Genomic DNA, 24,993 nt, shown 5'->3' with positions numbered 1-24,993 from the left:
TGTAAAGTGTACTTGGGAGTGGAAGTAATGCAGCAGGGTGTGCTTTTTAGTTTAAAGTCCTGGCTGTGAATGGGCCTTAGACTATGCATTATTTTAGGTGCAGTTAGGGTTGAAACCCCAACCATTGATCCCTATTTACAGCCTTATATATGGAACTAGGTCACATGTGCCCTGTCAGACAAGAACACAGTAATTCTGAGCCCCTTGCTCATAGTTACTTCCTCTGTCCTCCACGCTCCATGAGCAGAACTGTGCTTGCTCCCAGAAAAGCTGAGCTTCTGGTTTTCCATCAATCTAGCTAGAAGAGATTCAAGAGGATTTAGATGTTCAAGTCCCAGAGGGCTGATGTTTGATTCTTTAAGCTTCGTTGAAAACCTCTGCCAAACTTAACAAGGTTCCTTCTTACTCTAGCAAGAAAGTGTATCTGAGGTGTGAGTGACTGAGAATAGCGTTGCTGTTCAAAACTGGGAATGACAACTGTTTGAATGGAGTTGCTGGGGGATGTTCTGGTTGGTTTTCAAAAGCCTGTAAAACTCTCTCTGCAGCTTTCTGAGCTGTTTTTTCTTGATGAACGCAGGACGTGGTAAAGCAGGTGCTGAGCGCCATCCGAGCAGTTGCAGGTAATGACGACGTGAAAGATGCCATCGTTAATGCTGGGGGAACAGACCTCATTGTACTCGCTATAAGCCATCACCTTGCCAACCCTCAGGTACGCACCTAAGTGGTTAATGGAGTCCCTCCGGGGCTGGGAATGGAGATCAGGTTTGGGCTGCATAATGTAGCAGTGTAACCTGTCTTGTGTAGGGAGCAACCCACAGCGTTGCTCTGACTTGTGATAAACCACTTATGCTGAGAGCAGATACATTCTAAGTATAGTTATTAAATGATTGCAACTGAGCAATTGATTAAACCTTTAACATCCTGTTGTTGTGGAGTGGTTAAGTGCATGCTTTGGCAAATATTTGTGTAAATGTAAAGGTATGTCCACTCTAATATATTAGGGTTTTTTCTTGTTCCTGAATCAGATGGATACTGGATACAGTGTTTTGCACCTCTGGGTGTAAAACTTGCTTTACATGCCAGAGAAGCAGGATGTTTCAGTGGAAGAAACTTAAAAAAAAAAAAAAAAAAAAAAAATTTAAAAACTGCCAAAAAAGGAAACAAACTCCAAACACTTTTTTCCTTAAAGCAACATTTTCAGCCAGTGAGTGTCTCTTTATCTTACAGATCTGTGAGCAAGGTTGTGCAGCCTTGTGCATGTTGGCTTTGCGCAAACCCGAGAACTGTAATGTCATCATGGAAGGTGGAGGGGCGTTGGCAGCTCTTCAGGCCATGAAAGCACACCCACGAGAAGTGGCTGTACAGGTATTTGCCTCAGAGCACTTGATTATTTATTCAGGATTGGTGTTGGCTGTGCTCACCACTTCATTGGGATTTTGTCCTTTACTTGACAAATACCAAAAGGTTCTGAGTATGTTGGGAATGCAGCATCTAAATGCAGGACTCCCTACATCTGTCACTGTGATGTGATCGGAGCAAAATTTAGTTTGGGTTTCAAACCCACCTGAATTCAAGCGACTGTGGAATGCCATGCTTCTCTTCCAGGCATTACTTCTCCTCCCCCTCCTTCACAGAGCAGGATAAGGATAGGCTCTTTCAGACCCACCCTGTGCTATGATGTTATCTGTCCTATAAGAGACATTGCCATCTATTCTCCAAAGTCGAATAAAACACCTACATGGCAAGAAGTTAGCCTCTGGTTTTCATGCAAGTCTCGGTAGGCTCTGCGTCTGCTTTTCTGCTCTCCAGAGTATTAAAATACCATAGACAATATTTTTCTGAAAGAGTAGTTTAAGCTAAGTGCCAGGGAAGGTGCCTGGAACAGCATACAAGGCGATGGAAAGATGAGTCTGCTGTAATTGGAGAATTCTGTCTTAGCCGTTCTTTAAAGAAATACTTGGGATTGCCTGGCTGGTGTTTGAGATTTGCTGGTGTTCTCACAGAAGCAGGAGGTTTTGTTGTATAAACTTCAATGTGAAATAGCAGCCATGCTTTTGTCCATGGATTTATTCTTCCAGGAAATAGTTTGTTGCTGTCTACAGCATCTCACATTTAGTTGCCCAGAAAAGGTTCTTTATGTGGAGCCAGTTCTGCTTTGTGTGTGCCAGCATCCTACACGGATGGTATTTCCCTACAAAAGATGCTAATATCTCTCATTTATCTCTCTCCTCAGAAACAGGCTTGCATGCTGATCCGCAACCTGGTCTCCCGGAGCCGGGACTTTTCTCAGCCCATCTTAGAGATGGGAGCTGAGAACCTAATAACAGAAGCTCGTGCAACACACAGGGACTGCGATGACGTGGCCAAAGCCGCACTGCGGGATCTTGGCTGCAAAGTGGAGCTCCGAGAGCTGTGGACAGGTCAGAAGGGAAGCCTAGCTCAGTGAATCTCCACTCCACTGAGCCATGAAGCTTCAAGACATCTATGTACATGAAACCTAAGGGGGGAAAACAAAGTGGCATGGATTAATTTGCAGTTACATTGAACTGGAATATCTGAAGCAAATGCCTGGCTTGTGAGGCTGCAGTGAACTTTCTATTGGGAGCTACAGCTGAAACGGCTTTATGCATTCACAGGCAGCAAATCAACTCTGTGTAGTAATCATTCCCTGAATCATCTAATGCCTGAAGATGATCTGCTCCCCCCTGTTGTTATGTATGTTCCTTGTGTACAGAACGGGGCTGTTTCCACATGCTCTGTTCTATACAGGAAGAGCAAAAGTGGCTCTTTCCTGATAGGAGTTTGGTACGTACCATGGCAGCTGGTTCTGATTTGTTTCTCTGCCGATGGAGGCTAGCAGCCTGATCTGGTTAACGGGATGGATGAGGAGAAATCCCATCATTTGTGAATGTGTTCTGTCCTGTTGTACTATTCTGCTGTTATTTTACTGCTGACCATATTCTGTGTTGCTGCTTCAGTTTGGATTTTCAGCCAACATAACATTTTTAAACAAAAGCAAAGTAAGCATTTTGGATAGTGTGGCCCAAAGCAACGTACTTTGATGTTGCCATTTGCATCCAGGAGGAAAGTTCATGTTCTCTTTCAGCGAGATGAGCAAGTTGGGGCGGCAGGGAGGGGACTGCTTGCGAGGATGGCAGTTTCAAAGCAGGGACAAACTAGCAGTGGTACCACACAGCAGGAAGCCAGCACCAGGGAGCCCGCGCTTTGGTTATCTCTTAGCAGGGCGGTGCTTCCCTGAATCCAAGGGTGCTGTAATTGTAATGAAGAGGCCGTGCGCCTCATGGTCTGAAGGCAGCTGTGGACCTGGGGGCAAAACAGGGGAGGTGAAACATCCAGAAAGGATCTGAAGGCTCAGCTAAAGGCTTCTGTGTGCCCCTATTTCTTGCTGGGCTGTGTTGTTACTAGCCCTGCTCTGGTCCTGAACCTTCCTCCTGCGCTGCTACTGATGTTGTGTTTGAGTGGATGTTTTCTAATGTGATATTCTCTGTAGAAATGTTGACCCTATAAAACATAAAAATGTACAAGGGTGGTTGGCTCTTTATGGAGCCTTTTTGAGGCAGGAAAAGAAAGGTGGTGGAAATGCCTCTGTGATGAGTTTGTAAGTAAAGCCTCCTTTGGCCCCACGCTATCTGCCAGCAGATAGCAAAGGTCATTCTGTTCTTCAAAGGCCTCTAACCCCGTGAGAGTGTTTGAGGAGAGGCTGCCTGGGTCTCCTCTCTTCCTGCTGGGCGAGAAACTCGGTGTCTTTGAGTGCTGCTCTGACCTCCTCGCCAAGCTCCTCCGGTGAAGGTGCCCCTCTCCTTTGTGGCAGAGTGGCCAAGAAGAGCTGATGAAGAGACCCTGAGGTCCTAAGTCCTGTGGGTGCCCTGTGTTGGAGAGAGAGCCTGATTGCTGTGGGGAGCACGTTGGGTGCAGCCTTAGCTCTTGGGTGGGTGAGAAGCAGCACCAAGGCTTAATGTGGGAGAATCAAACATGGGGTTCCACCACAGTGGCAGGAAAGCTTGGATTTATCTCCCTTCTGCTTTAAATAAGCATTGGTATAACGCTGAGCTGCTTGTAGCTGCAATATCTTGGTTTTAATACCCGACGGGGTTGTGGGGAACGGACCGACCCGGGGTGAAGGGGGCTGTCGGGCAGAGCGCAGCTGGGACGCAGCTGCAGCCCGGGCACGGCATCCTGCCCTCTGGGACACCGGGACCGGGCATGGCACGGGGGTCTGGCACGGTTCGCTGCCCCAGGGACCGGGGAGGTGGTGGTGGGGACCCGGGCAGCCGGGGGAAGGCAGGTAGAGCGGGGCAGGGCCCTGCGCGGGATTTGCGCGCCCCTGCGCCGGGCGCGCCCCGCCTCCCCCTCTCCACCCACTTCATACCGCGCTCCGCCCTCCCTCCGGCCGGCGCAGCCCCTCCTCTTCCCGGCACCGGTTGGCCGCCGCCGCCGCCTATCTGCGGACGCGCGGCCACTCCCCGCGCACCGTACTCCCTCTCCCGCCGCTATTGGTCGTCCGTTAGGGTAGGCCCCGCCTCACGGCGGCCGCAGCGGGGGAGGGGGAGGCCTGGCGGCCGCGGGGGAGACAGCGGCTGAGGCGGCGCCGAGCGCGGAGCGGAGCCGAGCCGGTGAGTGCGGGCCGGCCCCGGGCCCCTCACGCCCCGTCGGCGGGCGCTGACAGGGACCTGGGCGCACCATCGCCGTGGCCTCGCTCCTGAGGGCCGGGAGGCCCCGGGACCGTGTGGCGGCGCGCGGGGCCGGGTGACATTGCCGCGGCCCCCCGCGGGGGTCACCGCCGCTTCGTGTCCCCCCCCCGGGCTCTCTCCGTGTTGTCCCGGTGGGGCTCTTGGCTCTCTCCGGCCGGGTTTCGCCGTCCCCTTCTCGCCCGGGAATCCGGGGGAGCGGCTGGAGCCGCGCCGCAGCGGAACGGTGTCGGCCTTAACCGTGGTCACCGCCGAGCTGCGGCACCGCGCCGGAGGCCCAGCCCGACCCCGGGTCGCGCTGCCCGGCTGCCCGCAGGCTGCCTTCCCGGCCCCTGCCTGCCTTCTTCCCGCCCCGCTGGCCGTCTTGCCTCACCACCTGCCTGTCCTTCCACCTTGCCAACCTGTCCCGCTGCTCCTCTTGCCTGCTTCTGCCCCCCCCGCCTGCCTCCTGCCTCGCCTGCCTGTCCCGCTCCTCGGGGGTGAGGCCGGTGTCTGTGTCAAGCCCATCAGGCTGCTTCTTCCCTTCAAAGTCTGTTGGTCAAGCTGGGCTCAGATGAGTGCGAGTCCCCAGATGCGCGCTTCGATGCGAGGTGTGATTTTCTTGCTTTGTTTTGGTTTTTAAGTTGGTGTGAACCTGAGAATGAGGCAAGCTTGTGTTTCTCTGCTGAGGGGTACGTACCAGAGGGCGTGGAAGGCATTAAATGCTACGCTCTCCATGTCTTCTGCTTCTATCCTAGTTCAGCGTAAGCAAAAAGTTGCAGAGCAGGGGTGACTTCCCTGCTTTGCCTTCAAACATGGAAATGGAAGAAGCGCCTCGGACAGGGTTTAAATTGTAACGTAAAAAGACACATGGAAAACGTTGGGAATGATTGTGCAGGGTTAATAAACGCTGTGCCACCTTCTCTGCTGCATGCAAACGCGTAGCTCGCTGTACCACAGGTGTAGCAGTTGGTGCTGCAGTTGCTTTGTTGGCCTTAAACCTGCACTCCCCTGAAGTTTGGAGGAGCTGAAGATGTGTTTGCATTTGTTGACTGTGTTTTTCCTGTTGGCTGTTAATTTAGCAAACTGCATAGAGTGGATTTGGAATCTGCTGTCACTTGGCTCTTTTTTGTGTTGGGTTCTTACGCATCACGGTCACATTAACTGCAAAGCTTTTTCTGGAGGTTGTGCACTCCTCCAATGTTTTTCTGTGGTTTGATGAATTTAGAGTGTTTTGAAAACATTCTGGTTTTTAAATGACTCTAGTTTGGGAGAAGGGTGTGTGTGTAAAGGAACAGAAGAGATGTCTGTGGGTGTTGGAAAATGGCTGAGGGAAGAGAGACTGTATAATAAGCGTACTAGAGGGTTGGTATAATCATACCAACAACCTGTGGGTGAATGTCTTTAAAAATAGTCGTGTGATAGGGTGTCTAAAACACCGGGGGCTGGATTCTAGGTAACTCTGAGCATCTTTACATCCCGCTAGAGCGATGGATGCTCAACACTTATTTTTCTTTCCCCCAGCAAGTCAAAATCATTGTTTAGGACTTCTGAATGTCGGTCCTGAGGAGAGCTGCTGTGGAGGGGGCGGACTGGGACTGTCCTTGGTGTTGGATTTCAGCAGGAGCTCTCTGGCCCCAATGATTGCTTCAGGCAGGGGAATTTTAGCTCTGGATAGCCCAGCAGTAGAGTCAGAAGCTGCAATAATTTTTTTTTGCTTGACCTGCAGCTATAGCTAGTACACCAACTTAGGCAGTCCCCACTGCAAGTGGGTGTTTCAGGCATATCTGGCATGTTAAACTTTGCTTTAAGAGGTTGCATTAAAACGTAAGGTGAGTACCAATGCAGCATTGAGTGTGCGGTTACCTGGTGAAACAGAAGGGCTTGGTACAGGTCAGACAGGTTTGCTATTAGAAAAAAGCTCAGGAACCAGGAATAACTTTCTTCTATTGACTTTGCTGCTAATTGTAGGAAGATGCATTCAGGTTTGTACCTTCCTTGTGTGAAACTGGTACCAGTACTTCATGCTGCAGTGCTGTTCTCTGTTTTCCAGGTGATATACAAGTATTCCTGGTAGCTGTCTTACAAAGGGGCATTATGTTTTGTCTTGTACAGAAAGGTGAACTGAAATGCAGCTTACTCCAGGTCACAAAATAAAGGAGTATTGGAGGGGTTCTTTGCTCTCTAGTTGTGCTTTAAATCTGCTACTTCTTGCTGTTGTGCAGTTAATGGTGAAGGTGTGTCTGTGTCATCTGTTAGTGCTGCTAGGCCTGTGTTACTATAAGGTAATCAAAGTTAATTGGAATCTGTAACGCTTTGGCTAAGCAGAGTTGATGCTTAACTTTGCATTAATTTTTGTACAATTTAGAGTGACTACAACAGGCAGTGGGGTGGGTAACTGGCAGTCTACCATGACCCTGCACAGTCAATATGGAAAGCATTGCCGTTAGGAAATGACACCTGCTTGGCACGCTTGTGGGTCGTTCTGCTTAATGATGGAAGATTTTAGTTCTTTATTCTCCTTTTTTTCATAGCAATTGAAACTGCTGGGCTCTTAAAGCAGAGATTGTAATTATCCATTACTGTGATGAAATAGTTCCTGGCAAAGATTGCTCATGTATTGACTGGGGGTTGCTTGTATTCCAAATAATCTCAGTTTGAATTAAAAAATTTCACCTGTGCTGGGATCTGTCACTTTGGGATCTCGTGTGTGCCTGTGGTGACATTCAGGTGAATATATCCAGGATCCACTGATGGGAAAGCTGGTATTTGCATGGGCCTGCAGCAGGGCTGCTGACCAAGAGGTCATATATAATATTTTACTGTCATTTCTTTGATACTACCATTGAGAAATAATTTTTGAGAGGAGTATTCAAGCTGGGAGGATGCTTGGGGTTTTGTGTGTGTGGTTGTTGATTTGTTTGGTTTTCTGCCTTCTGTTCCTGAAGGAAGGTGATTCCTGTCTGATAAATGGAGTGGGTTCAGCAGAGGGCCCCTTTGATTCAGTCTCCTTGTTTAAGTGCTCTGTTCTCCCTCAGATAAAGCTGTTGTCTGTCTTGCAGATAAGAACTGGTCTTCAGTTTTTGGCTGTGGAAAGCATAGTTGAGGTGTTCCCAGCAACAGTCGTCTTTTAGCAACCGAAGAATGAAGCACTGGTTCTTTTTCTTGCCAAGATTTTCTCTGTGGCTCATGCCTGCCTTCCAAGCTTCGTTCAAAATGCAACTCTCCTGGACTCCTCTGAATAATACAGCTGGCTTTGCTAGCAGAGGTTTAGATTTAACCATTTCTCAGTGTTCAACAGCTGGCTTATGTCAGATAATCTAAAACCATGCAAAGAATTTATGCTCAGTTTTATTGGCAGAGTTGAGTTATATCTGGCTGAGGGAGGCAGGAGGAGCATTTATTTTGTGCTTTGGAGCTAAGAAAGCATGTAAAAAAAATTAAGCTCTTCCAGATACTGTAATTTAGTGAGTCTTTTAGTCAATGATTCTTTCAAATCATGCTAACAGTTTCTGTACAGACCTTTAAAGGAAGAAGTGCAATGCACTATTCATAGCTAATGTTTTGGGATCAGATCTGTATGCAACTAAAAGATGAATGTGACTGAAGAGAGTTGAGTCTTCAGGGCGTATCTGTTTTTGATTTTTAATGGCTTAATCAAACTGGAAGGCAAAGATGGACCTCAAGGGGCCATCTAGTTATAGTTCATCCCTCCGTTCTGAGTGTTTCAGCCCTATTTTCTGTGATGCTTTTGCTCCAAGGGTGAATTTAAGGCTGCAGTAATCTCTGCTCTTACCACATTTCTCTCTCTGTCAGGCTCAATTGCTCAGTTTAACAATAACAATTGAAGGAAATCTAATTGAGTAACTTCCCTGGGTACTGTTTAACTTCAGCCTGCCTGGGAAAATGTGTGAAAATTTCTGCAGGAACTCTCTTGGTTTTCTTTTTTCCTAATTTAATTATACGCTTTCATTAGTGATGTTAACAACATAATAAAATGAAAAAAGAAGAATTAGGAACTGGATAGCTGTTGAATAATGAGGGAAGCTGGCATATCTGAGTGGAGTTATACAAGTGGCTTTACCTGAATGAAATTGAAATTCTGCCCCAGAGCTGAACTGTGACTTCATCCAAGTTTGTGCAACAGTAATGTCTGTGAGCGGTAAGTATGGTGGGTGCTGTACACAACCCCCAATTATTGAATAAAAAGCCTTCTAAGTTCCTGTATGTGCCTTGTTTTGTCTCCTCGTTTTTGGTAGTGATCAGAGAGAAGTGGATAGCAGGACTAAGTTTCTTCTGCCTATCTTATAAATACAGTGCATTTTGTGGACATCAAGTCATAGCAGCTCTGGCCTGCTGAAACTGTGTGATTTTGCCATTACCTGTCAGGGCACTCCCATGTCCAGGGCTCTAAACTACTTTTATAGTTACTACTGGGCTTGTCCAAGGAAAAAGCAAACATTTCCTAGCAAATCGCTGCCATTGGATTCAGATAGCTCATGGTGCTGACTGTTTGCTTTGCAGCGTATCTGCTGTTCTGGCTGGATAGATGATATTCTTTCAGAAATCTTAGTGTTTTGTGACAGGTCTAAATTCCACTGGAGAGTATCAGACAAACATGTTTTTTGGTAATGACACGTTGCAAGCCAGTCTCTGGGCTGGATGCCCAGGCTTCTCCTGTTTTCTGACTAGGTTGTAATGTGAAAAGTGTAATGACTAGGTCTGGTTTTGTAGTTAAGGTATTTTGGTATGAATAGGTAGTTTCGGGTCTGCCTAGGTGTTGGCTGAATGGGAGTGGTTAGGATGTTAGTGAAGCCTGGAGAGGATGGGCAGTGTGATTTCTGCCTCCACCAGCTGTGAGTTTTTTGTGCAAAATCCAGATCTCCTCCCTCCCTCCCTCCTTCCTGCAGCTCCTGGAAGTTGGTGGTGTTAATCTGCCATAGGAAAGCATGTGTGTAGCTGGTAAAATACAAAAAGGAGGGATTTCAGGCAGGTTGTGCTGTAATGATGTGAACTGAAACCTTTAAATAAGGTTTAATTTTGAAAAATGGAAATGTATAGTAGTCTGCAAGCCTTTAGCAATGTGACTTTAATTGTACACACTCTAACTGGAGCATTTGTACTTCTTAGTTGTGATGCTGGTCGCTGAAACTCATTGGCTCTTCTGCTGAGGAACTAATTATCTTAAGACTGTGTAATTTAAAATATGTGCAAATGAAATAGCTGAAATATAGCATCACGGTTGGATTCACGAGTGGCTTGGACAGCTAGAGCTGGTTTTTTTCTCTGCACCCCCACCCCCCTCTGGGCAATGAACTGGCACCTGCCTGTAAGACTTTCTTCCTAGTAGGTTGCTTTTATCATCTGAATAACTTGGTTCTGTCTCGCCTGTCCTTTTAATCAAAATCACCACCAAGAAAAGCAGAATGTCTAACTTGTCAGAGAGTCAATTTGACAGCTTGATTGAACTTGCTCAGGTATTCATTAAGTGCCGCTAGAGAGGGCTGGGAGAATGGAAGGGAAAGACTAACAATGCTCTAGTTTTTAATGTGCAGAGCATACTCTGTGCATCTCCTGGTATGCAGGGAAGGAAACTTGTTTTAGCGCACACATGTTTCTGCAATTGCTAGAACACAGGCAGGATACCTAGAAAGAGGCCCAGGGCTCAAAGGACCATCACAAAACAGACTATTGCAGCTAACTTCATCAGTTTGTCTAAGATGCCACTGCCAGAAACGAAGGGCCTGAGCTTCTCTGTTTCGCAATTTGGTAAATAATCTTTGTCTGTGAATTAGCCTAAGTTACAGGCAGTGTTTTACAATGGAGTTCAAACTGGATGCCGGAGTAAGTGCATTGTACTTTCAATAAACTGTGGTGAATTTTGTTGTGAAAGCACAGTGTATGTTACTCATTAAACCTCTTTAACTTTTGAACTTGCCTTCACCAGCATTTTTGCTTTCTGATTATATATTCTCTTAGGGGAATGGCTTGCTCTACAGCATGTAGTACTGAGGACTCTGGATCCAGATGTGTGACAAGGACTTGCGTAACTACAACATAAATAACACAGAAGTGTTTTATAAAAAAATAAATTTAATCCGCAGCTATTTTCTTGTTTCCTATGGCTTTGTAAACATAAGTAATGACTGTGTACGGAGCTATACAAAATACAAGGATTTAAAAAATATCCAGCTGCTCCATGTTGGGTTTCAGTAGATTACTTAATAAGCGAGTCAGATTGCTGTATATGCAAAATAATATCTGGCTTCTAATGGCCAGGCACTACAAATTCACACTGAAACTTTAAAGCAAAGCTTTGTTCTCTGTGGCTCCAATGTGCGTTATTGGTCATAACAGCCAGAATTCAGTTAATAACTTAACTGACGTCAGAATCCAGCCCAGCTCCAAAATAAAATACAGCTGCATTGCTTTGCAGCGAGCAAATGTGAATAAAAATAATAAATGCTATTTTTACATTTAAGCCTCTGCAAGTTTAGAGCCTACATTTATGTAGAGCATGTGGGCAGTTTTAATGTGTAAAACTGAGCATATAGACAGGTGTTTGTAAGATCAGGGCATTGGGCACTGAAAATAAAAAAAGAACTTGTCTGAATAGAATCAAAGAGAATATTGTTGAGTAAATGGATATCATCTTTATGCATGTGCGTGTTCTAAAATAAGTCCAGGCTTAATAACATCAGTTTAGTTTTTAAAATTTCCTTAGTCATCTCTTTCTCAATCATCTTTCAAAATCATGTTTTAAAATAAAGTTGCGTATTGCATTCTTAAGCTCTTTAGCACCATTTCTATTTTTGCGGGTTTATTTTTGGTAGAGATAAATCTGATATTGTGACCTACATTTCTTTATTTGAAACAGCTAGGGATATCATCTCTACCTGTGATTTCTTTTCTGCTTTTGCTGAAAGGCATTGTTTTACAATATATTTTCCAGGTACGTGAGATAAGAAGGAAAGGAGGTAGCTACAGATAGTAATTAGAAATAATCAACAGTCTGTGTTCTTCAGAATAATTTAATGAAGTGCTCTGCTCCATAGTGTTATGAATCATCTTTGGTCTTGATCCTTACAGGAGTTTTTGTTCACATGGTCTGATGTGACCAAGCTTCCGTGATAAAACTTTTCAAGTGCAAACATTGATGCTGTTTAGGTTGTGCTTTAGTCTATCAGATGTTATCTTTCATTAAAATTTTGAGTTATTACTCTGAGCAACATCCTGCGATCTCCTCTTTTCGAAAACACCCTCAGGAGTTGTAAATGCATTGATATGCGTCTTCCCAAAGCTCTAGCAAGTGATGTCTGGCATTAAAGATACCCAGGTGTGTTTGTCCTCCTTTGGACTGAGTGCACGGGTCGTGCATAGCTTCATCATCACAAATTGGTCATGCACGAATACAGACAAGGCTGATCTGTCTCTGGCTTTGCGTTAATATCTCTGCTGCAACCAAGGGGTTTTGAAAGTGAAGTCTGGCACTAATTTATGAGAGCAATGTGGGGAAAAAAAAAATAGGTCAGCAAGTATGAAAGGTGCTGACAAGCATGTAATATCTAGAGATTGTTAAAAAGGGGGAAAAAAAATAGTCTTAAGATGGTCTTTCCAAGTAATCAGGTTGTTGTGCCTGAGGTTTCCTAGGCATCAGAGATGGGCAGAGGTGAAGTAACTTGCTGGAGTACACATGAGAAGGCTGTGGCAGAATGGGGGAGCAATTTGGGAATTCAAGTTTCCTAATACCACATTCCTTGAAAGGAAGCTAACAGAATGGAAAAGCAGCTATTTGAGCAGGCTTGTTGCTTAGAAAACTGATCTTTGGAGTTACACACCTCATTTGTGAATAGACTCAGGCCTCTGAGAGGCTACCTTTCTGTGTTAACTCAAGTTTTTCAAACTTTAGCTCTTTCATTTCTGCATATTTAAGGATGAAAAAATTGCATCATAAAAAGCAGAAATATTAGAAAGTTAGATGCTAAAGTGATAGCTTCTACTTAAAGCATTATCTCTGCGTTTATACTCTGCAGCTAAGGTTAGACTGACCTTGCCTTTCATGTGGCAAGTGAGAGCATGTATCACAGCAAGAAACATCTGTGCAAACTGCACTGATTCACTAGCTACAAGCACGTGTGCATTGCAACCGTGAAGAAAGGGAGTTCTGAAATCACTGATATGCTGCTTTGTCAAATCACTAGCATCATCAAAATAGCTTTTATGGCACGTGTGAGGCATTGGATCTATCTGTTTCTTAAAATAACCTCCAATTGCTTATGGCAGGCTTTGGGACTTACTGCTGTGACTATTTTTTCCATTTTCCAGGGCTGGGTTTTAAATTTCTGTATGCCTTCTCCAATATCTAGATGCTCAGCAAGCAAACTGAGTAGCAACCAAAATCCTCACTGTAAGCAATGGAAGAGGATCCGATTCTTCTGTCTAGAAACTATGGATATTTTGATGTTGTAACTTGCAGCTGGGTTCCTTGTGGGCTGAAAAGAGTGAATATGATTGACACAGTTTTTATATAGCACCAAAGTGCCCCCCCCATATGCTTGCACCTTAAAGGAAGGAAATGGCGCTAGGATCCTGGAAATGCTCTTCATCTGGGAGCTTGGAAGGGGGGTTTTCCTACTGAAAATGGGCCTGGGAGTAGGTCGCTCTTCCTTCCTGTACAAGGTTTTTACTACCTGCGTATTTCCTACTTTTGACACTAACTCTTGCTTTGTTCTTGTTTTCAATTTAGGAGCTGTAGCTCTTCTGCCCACTTGTAAGTGCAACTGGTATGGGTAATGGTGTGAGAGAAGGTCAAGTGGATTTCAAACGGCAGGATGTGGAGCCAGTTACATCAACTCATCTCCCTTCAGAGGTAAGAGCACGAGATTGTTGGGTATGTGCAGTAGGTTTGAGAGAAGAGCTGCGTGGCTACCAAAGGAAGCATCTCAATGGGATTTGAGCTGCAGAGTCCTGAAAGAGCTGTAGTGTATGTGCAAGTCAGAAAAATTGTAATTTCTGCTTTCTCTGAGGATGGCCAAGCAGTTCCAGCCCTCTGGGAAGAGGCTGGGCATTGCTCACAGCTGACAGGCAGGCAGGGCTGCATTCCTAGTTCAAGGTTATGTCTTGTTATGTCTTTAGTGGCAGAGCTGGGAAGAGAGCCATAAGTCTTGGTTTCCCTGCTCTTGCTGCTGTTGCTGGACTCCTGTTAGAAACACTGGTAGAGAAGGTGACACTGAACCTTGGCCTAATTTGGACCAAAACTCTGGCTGAAGTTCACACAGTGCTGCCTTGCATGGCTGCCCTTGCATTTAGCACCAGACAGGCAAAGCTGAAAGGGAAAATTGAACTGAAGCATGTATTTTGGTAATAAACATTAACTTTTTGATTGTGAAACATTCTGAAAAAATAAAAATCTTAACTCCTCTTCATGAGAAGCATATCAAAAGTTAACATTCTTAAGCCTTGTCTTGACTTGTCTTTCAGTCCGTAACCTTTACAGTGTTAGATTTCAAGTCATTTACTTGGTTTCTGTCCATGTGTAATGAGAAGATAGCTTCTTTATAAATATGAACTGTGGCAGGAATGTCAATAACAAAAATGCTTCCATTCCATTTATCATAGTAGGAAACCTGTCTTGTTTTAATCTTAGGATCTTGGGAACAATGTGGAAATAGGGCTTGTGTGTTACTAGAAGGGCAAGAAAGAAACGTGCCTCTCTACGTGCCTAAACCATGAGGAGGTAGTGACTTGGCTTTTAGAAATCTGATTAGGGAGAAAACAGTACATGTAAGAGGTGGCAGACCTTGGAACTTTGCATCTTGGCAGACAAGTCTAATCTTTGTGCTTCATGATCTGACCAGGAATTTACTGTGCTTGAAATTTTGAAGAGAATTTCGACCCAAGCCCTTAAGAGGGGGTAAACGCTGCAGCAAAGGAAAAATATTACAACTTTTGCTTAGGATTGACTGTGTCATACTAAACAATGCTTTGTTCCAGGATAACCAGGAGAAAAAAAAAGTACTCAACTCCCTGATGTCTGGTGCATTGGCTGGTGCTGTTGCTAAAACTGCAGTAGCTCCACTGGATAGAACAAAAATCATGTTTCAAGGTGAGTCCTGTTGGCTTTTGCAAAATGCTCTTACTTTATTGTTAGCAGAATCCAAAACAGCTTCTCTGATCTGTTCAGCCAGCCTGTTCTCCAGTGCTTTGTCCTTCTTCAGTCTGCAGAGACCTGGCAGGATGCAGACAGAATAGTGACGTTACCACAATGAATTGAGTCTAAAAACCTATTGTTTGATTCTTGGTAGGATTATTGCAGGTGTCAATCAGCTGTGCATCTGGCCCGTACTGTTGGATCCAAGTCTCATGGTAGTCAGCAAGAGTTTTGCTTTTTCAGTGTAACACAGACGCACATATTGCTGGTTAGAGATAGATGCCTGTGGCTTATGAACGTTGGCTGGCCACATGCGTTCTGTGACGTACGGGAGAGTTTTGGAGTACAGAGTAAATAGGCACTGTAAAGGCAGCATTTGAGGGGATGATTGCTAACACTCCAGATTTCTGTGTCTGTTCGGTTTAGAGAAATAAGGTGGGGAAGGGAAAGGAGCAACATAAGGAGATGTGGTGACACTGTAGGGACGTAATTGAGCTGTTTGAGTTTCTTGCTAAAGGCTGGATGCCAGGCTATGCCTGCTCAAATGTATGCAGTCTTTTCTACTAAGAGTTGCATTGTATTGCAGTTCAATTGTTTTGGTTAGAGTTGAAACAAGCATTGAAGCTGGCATACCTAGCTTTGTATTAAAAAGCCCTTTTTGGAACCCGTAAAGTGTGTAACTGAAAATTAAATGAGTCTAATTGGAGTAGAAAATTCTCATGTGTTTAGTAGGATTTGGGATTTAGCCCCATCATGGGCTCTGTTCAGTTCCCCTGTTTCAGTGCCGGAACTGTCAGCTACACTAATTGTCCCAAAGGGAATAGTGCAGACTGTTAATACAGTAGACATTTGGTGAGGCCAAGAATTTTAAATCTGGTTGACATCCCAGATTAAATGAATTGGGTAGGTTTAATCTAATCCCTGGATGAGATTTAATTTTGAATTGACTTTCATTTGACATGATTTTCATTCTCAACATAGCAGGGGCTGAGGTCTGGAATAGCAGGGATATAGATCAGGGAGTTCAAGCTGTAGGGAGCTAAAGCCTGGGCTGGCTGCAGGCTGGGATTGCATCTGTGACCAGATGCTTGTGCAGCAATGAGTACGCACTGTGCTTTCTCACTAGAACAAACACTGTAGTTCATCTAAGGTTGGAAATGTCAGGATCAGAGGTGAGGTGGAAACAGCAGAACTGGGGTGAGTCAACAGCTGTCCATATAAATCACCTTTAATTTGTATAGGCCTACATTTATAAAAAGACCTGTTTGGTTTGGCCCATTAAACTCGCTGCAAAGGGTATGATTAAAACATGCCCGTTCTGACCAACTCCTTAATATCTAATGGATTTCGTAGTCTCTTGCTCTCCTAAAGGTTTTTACTCTGGGGCCTCTTCCCTCTCTGTGAAGAGGGGAAGCATCTTTGGGTCATGTGAGTGTAGGAAGGTTGTCCCTTGAACTAGAGACTGAAGAATTTTCCTGTGGGAGAGGGAGAAGAGCTCTTTTCCATTGCAGAGCCAGCTGCAATTGGTTATTGAGGTGTTTTTATTTCTTTAAAAAAAAAAAAAAAAAAAGTGTTGAATTGCATAAAGGAGCAACATGGTGAAAATGTATTTGCATGTGATTGTTTGATACACTTGAGAGGTTACAAGTCTCAAAGGAGTTTGAAAGAAACTGCAATAGACACTTAATTGGAACCATGTTTCATTAGCGTTGCTGTTCGGGTTTTAGCCTGGGTTTCCTTCCTGCTGTAGGAATGTTACAAAACAGAGCTGCTGTATGCCAAATAAATCTTGCTTCCAAATGCCTTGTGTATTACATAGTTAAAGAGATGCTGTCAGTTTGAATGGATGCAAGAAAAGAAACTGAGTGTTCATTTGAGTTTTGCTAGGATGAAACCATTCTTGCGTGGAGCCTCACTAAACAGACCCGTTCTTTGCTGGATTCTGGCATTAGTTTGGAACCTGTGCATGGAAATGCTCTACTAAAATAAGTGGTCGGTGCAGTTTTGATTTTTTTTTTAATTTTTTATTTATTCATTTATTTTTAGTGCTTTAAGAAGCGTGACACAAACTGAGCTTTTTCATAACAGTAGATGGAAAAATGAACTTATATGCTAAAGAGAATTTGGGAGCACTTACCTGTGGAAAGTCTTTGTTTATTAGAAAAAATCTCAATTTTCTCTTGCATTAATTCTTTTGCTTCTATTTTTATCCCTTAGATAAAATGCCTGTATGGTTTATTTGATCCATCTAAATGTATTGCAAGACCTAATGCTCATTTTTTCTTTTTAGTGTCTTCAAAAAGATTTTCTGCCAAGGTGAGGTGATGTGTCTCTCTCCTGTTGACCTGAAGTGTTTGATTAATGGTAGTAATAGCCCTAACAGCATCTTCTGTTTGTATTTATTTAACTTTCTTGCTTGGGTTTTATTAGCAGCAGTCATAGTGAAAGAGCATAGAGGGAAAGACTGGAAACCATACTGTTTATAATACTTCTTAGGACAGTGCTCTTTCATGTTCGTGTTTTTGTCCAGTGCCTAGCACAGAGGGGCCTCAGTCCTCGTTCATACTCCAGGTTCCACCTGTGACATGACAGTAAATGTTGTGGCATTGCTCAGGGCTTTGTTTTGTTAGGCCTTCTCCTCTAGTGGTTGCTTTCTTTCCCCCAACCACCATTGGAGTTGTTTCAGAGTATATAGGAAATTTGAATTTGGGAGCTGATCGCTGTCATGGCTTGCTGAATGTTTTGTTGCATGTGCATTACAGCTGTTCCATGTGTGCTGTGCTAATATGTGTAATCCAAATGTTTCTGTCTTATACTAAGAAGATTAATTTGAGTTGAGAAATGGTTTGTGCAAACAGCAATCCAGCTCTGTGCCTTACCCTCAGAGGGAAAATGAAGATGTCTTGAATCTAAAACTCTGTCTTCCTGACTCCAGTTCTTTTTCGCTCTAACGTATCTGATTTGATCTCCCCAGAGAAGACGTTTTAGTTGTCTTATTCTGGAGTCACGATTGCGAGCATAAACAGCTGATATCAGCTTACTGTGCTTGGGGTGGGAAGGAGGATTTGGAGAGGTTAAGCTATAGGGTCACCTTTTCCCCCTCTATTGTTCGGACTCCCTCTTATCATGATCTCCCTGTCTGACCTTTGATCCGTTGCCTGCAGGAAGCCTACAGGCTGATTTATCGCACCTACCTCAATGAAGGCTTCTGGAGTCTCTGGCGGGGGAACTCAGCCACCATGGTCCGTGTGATCCCTTACGCCGCCATTCAGTTCTGTGCACACGAAGAGTACAAGCAGCTCCTGGGGAGTTACTACGGCTTCCAGGGAAAGTAAGATGCAGCGTGGCTTTGATCCTTGCAGAGGAGGATGGAGCAGTTTGTGGGACCATAGATGGTAGGGAGGGAGCACGTTTCTCTGCTTTGTGCAGGCCTGCTGAGTTGAAAGCTCTGTTGGTACAGAGTTGTGCTAGCCCCTCTCATGATGGCTTCACAGAACAGGGTGTGTGAGGGGGCTAAGCAAAGGGCTGGGCTTCTAGTCTTGCACAGGGGAGATCTTTGTGAGAAGAAGACCCTGTCTTCTAGAGGCGTGAGCAAGAAGTGGCCTAGACATTGAGTTAGCGCTTCCCTGTGCTGAGAGTGGGCAGGCAAAACAAAGAGCTTTTCTTTGCAGGAGAAGCAACAAGACCCAGCCTTGCACTGTTATCTGAGCCGTGCGTGTGGCCTGAGCCTCTTGCTCTTGGGCATGTAGTGTCTGAGACACCCCAAGTCAGGCTTGCTGTCCTCAGCAGAGATTTTCTCTAAGCCTCCATCTTGAACGGCTGTGGCAAACCACAGCTGCTTCAACCCCCACCCACCCACCTCTCTTCAGTACACAGGCAGGGAAGGGATTCAGTAGCAGATAGAGTAGAGCCATGCTCAAAAGCCACACAGTATTTCCATCTCCAGGTGATCTGTTTGGTCTCTTCTCTCACCTTACTTTAGAGCGCTGACACCCTTTCCTCGATTCATTGCTGGCTCTCTGGCAGGCACAACGGCTGCCATGTTAACCTACCCCTTGGATATGGTCCGTGCTCGAATGGCTGTCACGCCGAAGGAGATGTAAGTGCCTAACAAAAGCAAGTACAAGCACCACGAACAAATGCAGAACTTTCTTTTAAGGTCAGATGACTTTATTCCCATTTTCTGGGTCACTTCTTGCTCAGAGCCTTTGGTGTAATAAACCTCTTACTGCTGGGGTCTGAGCACTGATTAAATGACCAGAGCCCTGGTTAGTCCAGGGGCTGGAAGGAGATCGATACTGAAAGACCTCACTAGTAAAACCTGTGTGTTGGTTCTTTAGGAGGCCAGCTGGCACAATGCCTCCGGAAGAGATCTAACAGACAGGATAGCTTGTTATGATAGGGCTACAGGAGAGCTGGTGACTGGCTTCTCCATTTCCAGACAGGCTTCTGAAATCCTTTCTGAGCTGTTCGATGAGCTCAGAGCTGAATTACTTAATTGTTGATTCTTCAGAAAGCCCTGTTGGAAATACTACTGGTGTGTGCAGTCACTAACCAGCACAGATTTGGTTTTCTTGTGTCCACATGCTAGGTACAGCAATATTGTTCATGTCTTCATCCGAATATCCCGAGAGGAAGGATTAAAGACATTGTATAGGGGATTTACACCAACCATCCTTGGAGTGATTCCGTATGCCGGGCTCAGCTTCTTCACCTATGAGACGTTGAAGAAACTACATGCAGGTAAAAGCAACTTGGTTTGCTTCCAAGTGAAATGGTGTAGGCTTTTGGCCAACTTGAGATGTTTGAATTCAGTGGTACAAGTCCTTTTCCTGGCCTTGAAGCCAATTGCAAAGTTCTGTGCTTGTGGAGGATGCCTTGTGCCTCCGTCTCTCCAATTCCAGACTATGAAGAAGGCAAGCTGCAGAAAAGCAGTATCTCTGTCTTGCAGAGGAACAAGAAGGTGCGAGTCCTGGGTGCAGAAGGACTTGGTCACATACCAAGTCAGCTAACAACCAAGTTGGGAACAAAATCTCAGGAGCTCTGGCACTCAGTACTGTCTTTGGCTCTCAGCCCACTTGACCTTAATCATGTGTTTATTACAAGAAGCTTTCTACACTCTGCTGCTTTCTTTTTCCCAGATCACAGTGGGAAATTGCAGCCATCCCCTCCGGAGCGGCTTTTGTTTGGTGCCTGTGCAGGCTTGATTGGCCAGTCAGCTTCTTACCCCCTGGATGTGGTTCGCCGACGAATGCAGACGGCAGGGGTTATGGGACACACGTACAGTTCCATCCTTCTCACCATGCAGGAGATTATAAGAGAAGAGGGACTAATCCGTGGCTTGTACAAAGGACTCAGCATGAACTGGGTCAAAGGTCCAATTGCAGTGGGAATAAGCTTCACAACCTTTGACCTGACGCAGATCCTTCTCCGTAAATTACAGCACAGCACTAATGTTGAAAGGTAGTAGCTTAATCCCCACAGTCCTTGCTGGGGAAAAGTACAACACGTGTAGAAAGAGCAATGCTAGCTTTCCCTCACTTTGTACATGCTCTCCTGCAGCTGAGAACTTACCTTTCTTGTTTGTTTTTTCTGTTGTTGATTTTTTTTTTTTCTTTTTCATGAGCCTCTGAGTTATCTGGAAACCTCAACCTGAAACTAACTCTTTCCTAAACAAAATTCTTCTTACAATTCTGCAGAACTGAGTCCTCTAAAGTAGCTGCCTCACCCTTCTGTTCTACTGTCTGATACCAGGAGTGGAGCCTCTCAAACAAATATGTGCTGCTGCTGGCTCCTCACCTGGTCTCTGTGGGCAGATGAAGTGGTGCGTGATGAAAGAGAGGACTTGGTGCTGTTGGAGTGAACCCCTGAATCTGGGAAGTGACTGCTGTTCCTGGTAGGCAGTTTAGAGTTACTGAACATGTGTTAGCTGGAGGCGGTCTGCCAAGTGCAATATTCCAGTTAGTCTGTAGGGAATTTCACATTCCTCTGACCTGTAAGCATCGGTTTCCATAAAACAGGACACAGCAGGATTTAACAGGTCCAGGTCGCTTCTTTTGTTCTGGAAGTTGAATGTGAGCTCTGGCTGGAAATGCTGCCCTTTTTCAAATGTTCTTCTCATTTCTGTGTTGAGTTGCATAAAATATCCCTTGCTTGCAATGTCCCTCTGAGATTACCAAAGACTGTAGACAGCAGGGGACAAAAGTTCTGAGCAGTTTTGTAAATCAAATTCTCATGTTTGCTGTCAGTGTTGTTGAGTAGGGGCTGTGCCTGGATTCACAAACTGGATTGAATCGAACTGCAGTAATGCTTTCGGGCTACCCAAACCCTTCCATTGTTGTCATGGTCTTAAAGGCAGCGTTTTCTGAGGGATTTGGCAGACTGTAGTGTTGATGCACTAGAAAAGGAAGTGTTACATACTTAAAATTTAAGCAGTTTTATCCTTCAGTATTATTGTTGTGGCTTTATGCACGATGCAAGAACAAACTTCTCAAAGACGCACATGTGACGTGGACTTAGCTATCCTGAAAGGCTGTTCACGTCTGGTGAATACAGCCTAGTAGTTGATTCAAGCTGCTGGCCCTGCTTCTGAACAATTTTGTTGTCTTTTGGTGCCTGCTGTGTAGATTGTGTCACCTCCATTCATTAGTCCACACCTAAGCCCACTTGCTTTTATTCCTAGAGTTCTTCTGGACCAACTGGGTCCTTGGGAGGACGGGCACCACAGCCAGTATTGACCCTTCAGAAATTATATATAGTGCCAATCATTTCTAGTTGCAATTTGAAAATGAATGGTGAATTACCTTTCAGTGTTTCTATTTCAAATCAGTTTTCAGGGAAATGGAGATTTGGGGGTGGTTTTGTTTTATGTTCCATTCCTATATTAAATTTGGAGTGCAAGAGAGGTCAGAGCAAACTTTAGACTTCTCTGAGAATCAGATTACATAAGCCAAGATTAAAAATCCCTTTCCAGCTGACATAGTCCATAACGTAAAAAGAAAAATAAGGCATAATTTAAAAGCTGTCCTTTTCTGGTGTATGTATTTTAGCTGTTGTAGTTTGAGCCTTGTGTCATGGCTTTATTAATGGGAATGGAGGTAATTGCACAATTGGTAGAAATAGCTTTCTCCTTTCTTTTGTCTTTGCACTTGTTCTTTGGAGCATAACTTGCTTCTAATGCCAAATATTTCCCTAGGAATTGAGCACCTACACTTCCATTTTGTGGACATGGCAGAGAGCCAGCATACTGAAGTATTAGCATGCATGGTGTTCCCAGAACACGTGGGATCGATCATACTTTAGTGGTTGTGGATGGGCAGGGTATTAACCTCAGTAATTTCTGCCTCCAAGCCCACAAATTATGATTTCCGTTGCGAAACTTGACTGCAGTCACTGATTTACCTTGTAATTAATGTTAGGTGTTGTTGTTTTAAGAGTCTTTAGAGAGGCTAGCCATGAATTCTGTATATTTTTTTGCTCCCATTGCTAATGGAAGATGATCAGCTCTTCGTTTGGGTGAAATTTTGTTTAGTCCTTTGCAAGAGCTCTGATTTCTTTTCTCCAATGGAGAAGCCAATTACTTCTGCTCTTGTCTTTATCTTGTCTGGCCCAGTGAAGAAATACTAAGGCAGTTCCATCCTACCGCAAAAGTGAGGTACAGACCAGCAACTAGGTGTGTCAGCAGTTGACTGTGCGTACGTGCGTGTATGTGTGTCTGACTGTGTGTACAATCCATGCCAAGTTCTCTCTCAGCTTGGAGGCTTCCAGTTCAAAGCACAGTCCTTTCTGCACAGCTGATGGGTACTATATGAAGACGAGAGGAAGCTGAACTGTGGCATCCAAGTTAGAGCGGGCTTCTTTGCTCCACAGTACGGTAGATCATCTCAGAGGCAAGCGCAGCAGACCTTGTCTTATGAGATGTTGAGCATCACTGAACCCCTATGGCAACAGAGGTGGCTTAATTCCTCCTGGGTCCTGACTGAGAAAGGATTTACACTGGATGACTAGCCTCTTGTTTGGGACTGAACAGGAGGGCAGATCTGCACAGGGTACCTTCTGCTACATCAGGAGTGCAGCTAGTATATTAAATGAACGGGAAGCCTGTGGAGGAGACAGCTTCTGGCTGGCTGACCCTGGCATCGCCCACCTTGCAGCCGAAGTGCTGTGCAGGCGGCTCATCTAGAGCCTGGGGACTCTGAGAAACAAGACCTGAAGCACAGCCAGACTTGGAAGCATTGGGCTCAGATAAGTTGTTCCTTAATTAGCAGCTGCACCTGATTTTAATTCAATGGAATTTTAGCCAAACACGTTTTTCCAAGTTTTGCAGGCTGAGTGTTTGTTCAGAGACAGATCTTTGAATTCAGTCTGTAATGGTTTTGGTGCTTTTGTTTCTTGGGCAAAAGTGTTCAGAGTAACTGTGTGTTATTGCTTTGGGTTGTTTTAAATAGCTTTTTTCTTTCTTCTCTGATTTGAATGTAGAAAAGGAGAAACAGAGTGTTCTCTTCCCTTCTCTTAATCTTTGCATGAATTGAGACGTATTCCAGATCTCTCTGCTGCCTGGAATGAGTGCCCGAGGAGTTTTGGGCATGCTGATTTGGAAAGGGAGGGTGCCTGTGTGCTGGCCAAGAAGGTCCATTGCCTTTAGCTCTGAAAAAGGAGACAAGTCTAACTGGAATGTTCTCCAGTCCTTTTCTTTAGAACTTCTTTACTACCACAAATTCCCCAATTTTTCATTTTATTATTCTAAAATTCCTTGCTTTTATTTTAAAGTCATGTTTTTCATTGTACCTTAATGCATTACCACCAAACATTGATTGGTGCTTTTTTTTTTCTTGTCTACTCTCCCTCCCTTCCTGCTTCTGCACCTTTAGTCCCGCACTAGCACTTCAAGAAAATCAGGTCCAATGAAATGCATCCAAAATGACAAAATTGCAGCTTTGATAGCGATGCCCAAACAGCCCAACTAGGCTTCCCACTCACAGGCAGGGATGCTTGTGTGGGGGGACAAGAAGTTAAAGGCACTAGATGATGGGGCAGAAGATTTTTTTGAAAGGTTCTTGAACTACTTGTCCCACCTAGCACCTTCACTTCTCCTAGCACCTTTTCCTTTACAAGCTGTGAAATGCTGCTGCTTCTTGTCGTTTCTTCTTTTGGTACCTCCATGTGATGCCCACTTACTCTGTGAAAGTGGCTGCTTGCTGAGTAAGTAGCTCAGGGAGAGCTTGTCCTTCTGGGAGGCTCAGAGGGTCAGTTAGGGAACTTGAGTATGTGAGAGGTGGGATCTGAGCTGGCTTCTTGCAAACCTTTTGCCCTGCATGCCCTGTGCAGACCTCTGCCAGTTCCCTGGGAAGGCAGAGCTGCCGAAGAGCCGGCTGGTGGTTGGCAGGACTGTGGTGGAAGGATCAGGAGAGGAGTCACAGCCTCCCGAGGCATGATGTCGCTGAAAGCCATGGGGTGGGTAGTGTGGTGTAGCATTGGTACTCCGTGGGAGTTCTCTGAAAGCAGTTTCATAGCTTCTGTGGAAAAATAGTGGTACTTCTGTTAACTTCTTATCACCTTCTGCTTAGAAGGACTCAAGCACTGTCGTCTTCCACCTCTGGTGTCTTTAACACAAAAGCAGATGAGGCATGAAAGGAAACTTTGAGCAGAAGCACTGTGGCGAGTCTGGCACCAGTCCTGGGTGGGCAGGAGGATGAGGAAATGCGGTGGGATACTTCCCATGCTGTTTCCCCAGTGCCTGACTGGGTACTGGGCCTCTGCAGAGAGCCAGGGCATGTGTTACGGACCCTCCCTCCCTGGACTGGGCCAGAGGAGGAGGTGGCTTTCCTACAAAACAGCCTTCTTTTTTATTGTAGGGGCTGATTCCTCCCGCTGCCCCCATCTCCCCCTTAAATGCCATGTGATGCAGGGTTTCCCAGCACTGTTCACTGCCTGTGTGGTCTATGCATATATTAGCACAAACACTGTTAAATGCCTTTTGTCAAGATGTGTCCTCACCATCAATGTGTGCGTGTATGCGTGTGTGTCAATTTTGACTGCTTTTCTTGGATCTGGAGTTCTATTTTATTGCAGTGAAGACACTTTGTTATATAATGTTTATATATTTTAAGATTTGTGCCAAGAGAGGATGTATATTTAATAAAAAATTATAATTGA

The 24,993-nt window shown here is 44.9% G+C and overlaps 2 protein-coding genes across 6 annotated transcripts in view; both read left to right on the top strand.

Annotated features, from left to right (window-relative positions):
• The window catches only part of ARMC6 (armadillo repeat containing 6), an 11,593-nt gene extending 3,722 nt beyond the window's left edge, over positions 1-7,871 (top strand). The window contains exons 6-9 of one of the 2 annotated variants that reach the window (XM_010563221.1): positions 578-709; positions 1,228-1,365; positions 2,234-2,420; positions 7,751-7,871. In XM_010563221.1, coding sequence (XP_010561523.1) covers positions 578-709; positions 1,228-1,365; positions 2,234-2,420; positions 7,751-7,794 — 501 coding nt within the window. In that variant the 3' untranslated portion in view covers positions 7,795-7,871. Of the gene's footprint in view, positions 1-577; positions 710-1,227; positions 1,366-2,233; positions 3,586-7,750 lie in introns of those variants that run through there. The other variant, XM_010563222.1, reaches the window with a different exon arrangement.
• SLC25A42 (solute carrier family 25, member 42) lies at positions 2,364-24,993 on the top strand. Of its 4 annotated transcripts, none has more exons than XM_010563225.1 (8): positions 2,364-2,420; positions 13,435-13,557; positions 14,682-14,793; positions 17,129-17,154; positions 18,003-18,169; positions 18,821-18,937; positions 19,430-19,581; positions 19,980-24,993. In XM_010563225.1, the coding sequence occupies exons 2-8, from the start codon at positions 13,474-13,476 to the stop codon at positions 20,303-20,305; spliced, it is 984 nt and encodes a 327-aa protein (XP_010561527.1). In that variant the 5' UTR covers positions 2,364-2,420; positions 13,435-13,473; the 3' UTR covers positions 20,306-24,993. The 4 variants fall into 4 exon arrangements, with proteins under 4 accessions (XP_010561527.1, XP_010561525.1, XP_010561529.1 ...); XM_010563223.1 differs by lacking the exon at positions 2,364-2,420 and adding an exon at positions 4,559-4,634; XM_010563224.1 differs by lacking the exon at positions 2,364-2,420 and adding an exon at positions 8,762-8,850.

Source organism: Haliaeetus leucocephalus, unplaced genomic scaffold (genome assembly GCF_000737465.1).
Source record: "Haliaeetus leucocephalus isolate CR32 unplaced genomic scaffold, Haliaeetus_leucocephalus-4.0 Scaffold164, whole genome shotgun sequence".
In the NCBI taxonomy this organism is placed as follows: domain Eukaryota; kingdom Metazoa; phylum Chordata; class Aves; order Accipitriformes; family Accipitridae; genus Haliaeetus; species Haliaeetus leucocephalus.
Note: the sequence above shows the minus strand (reverse complement) of the source record. Positions and strands in the feature narration are given on the sequence as shown.

Coding starts and splice junctions, on each gene's coding strand:
- SLC25A42 (XM_010563225.1), top strand. CDS start 13,474: ATGGGTAATGGTGTGAGAGAAGGTCAAGTGGATTTCAAACGGCAGGAT. Junction 18,170..18,820: donor TACTACGGCTTCCAGGGAAA/GTAAGATGCAGC, acceptor ACCTTACTTTAG/AGCGCTGACACCCTTTCCTC. Junction 18,938..19,429: donor GCTGTCACGCCGAAGGAGAT/GTAAGTGCCTAA, acceptor TCCACATGCTAG/GTACAGCAATATTGTTCATG.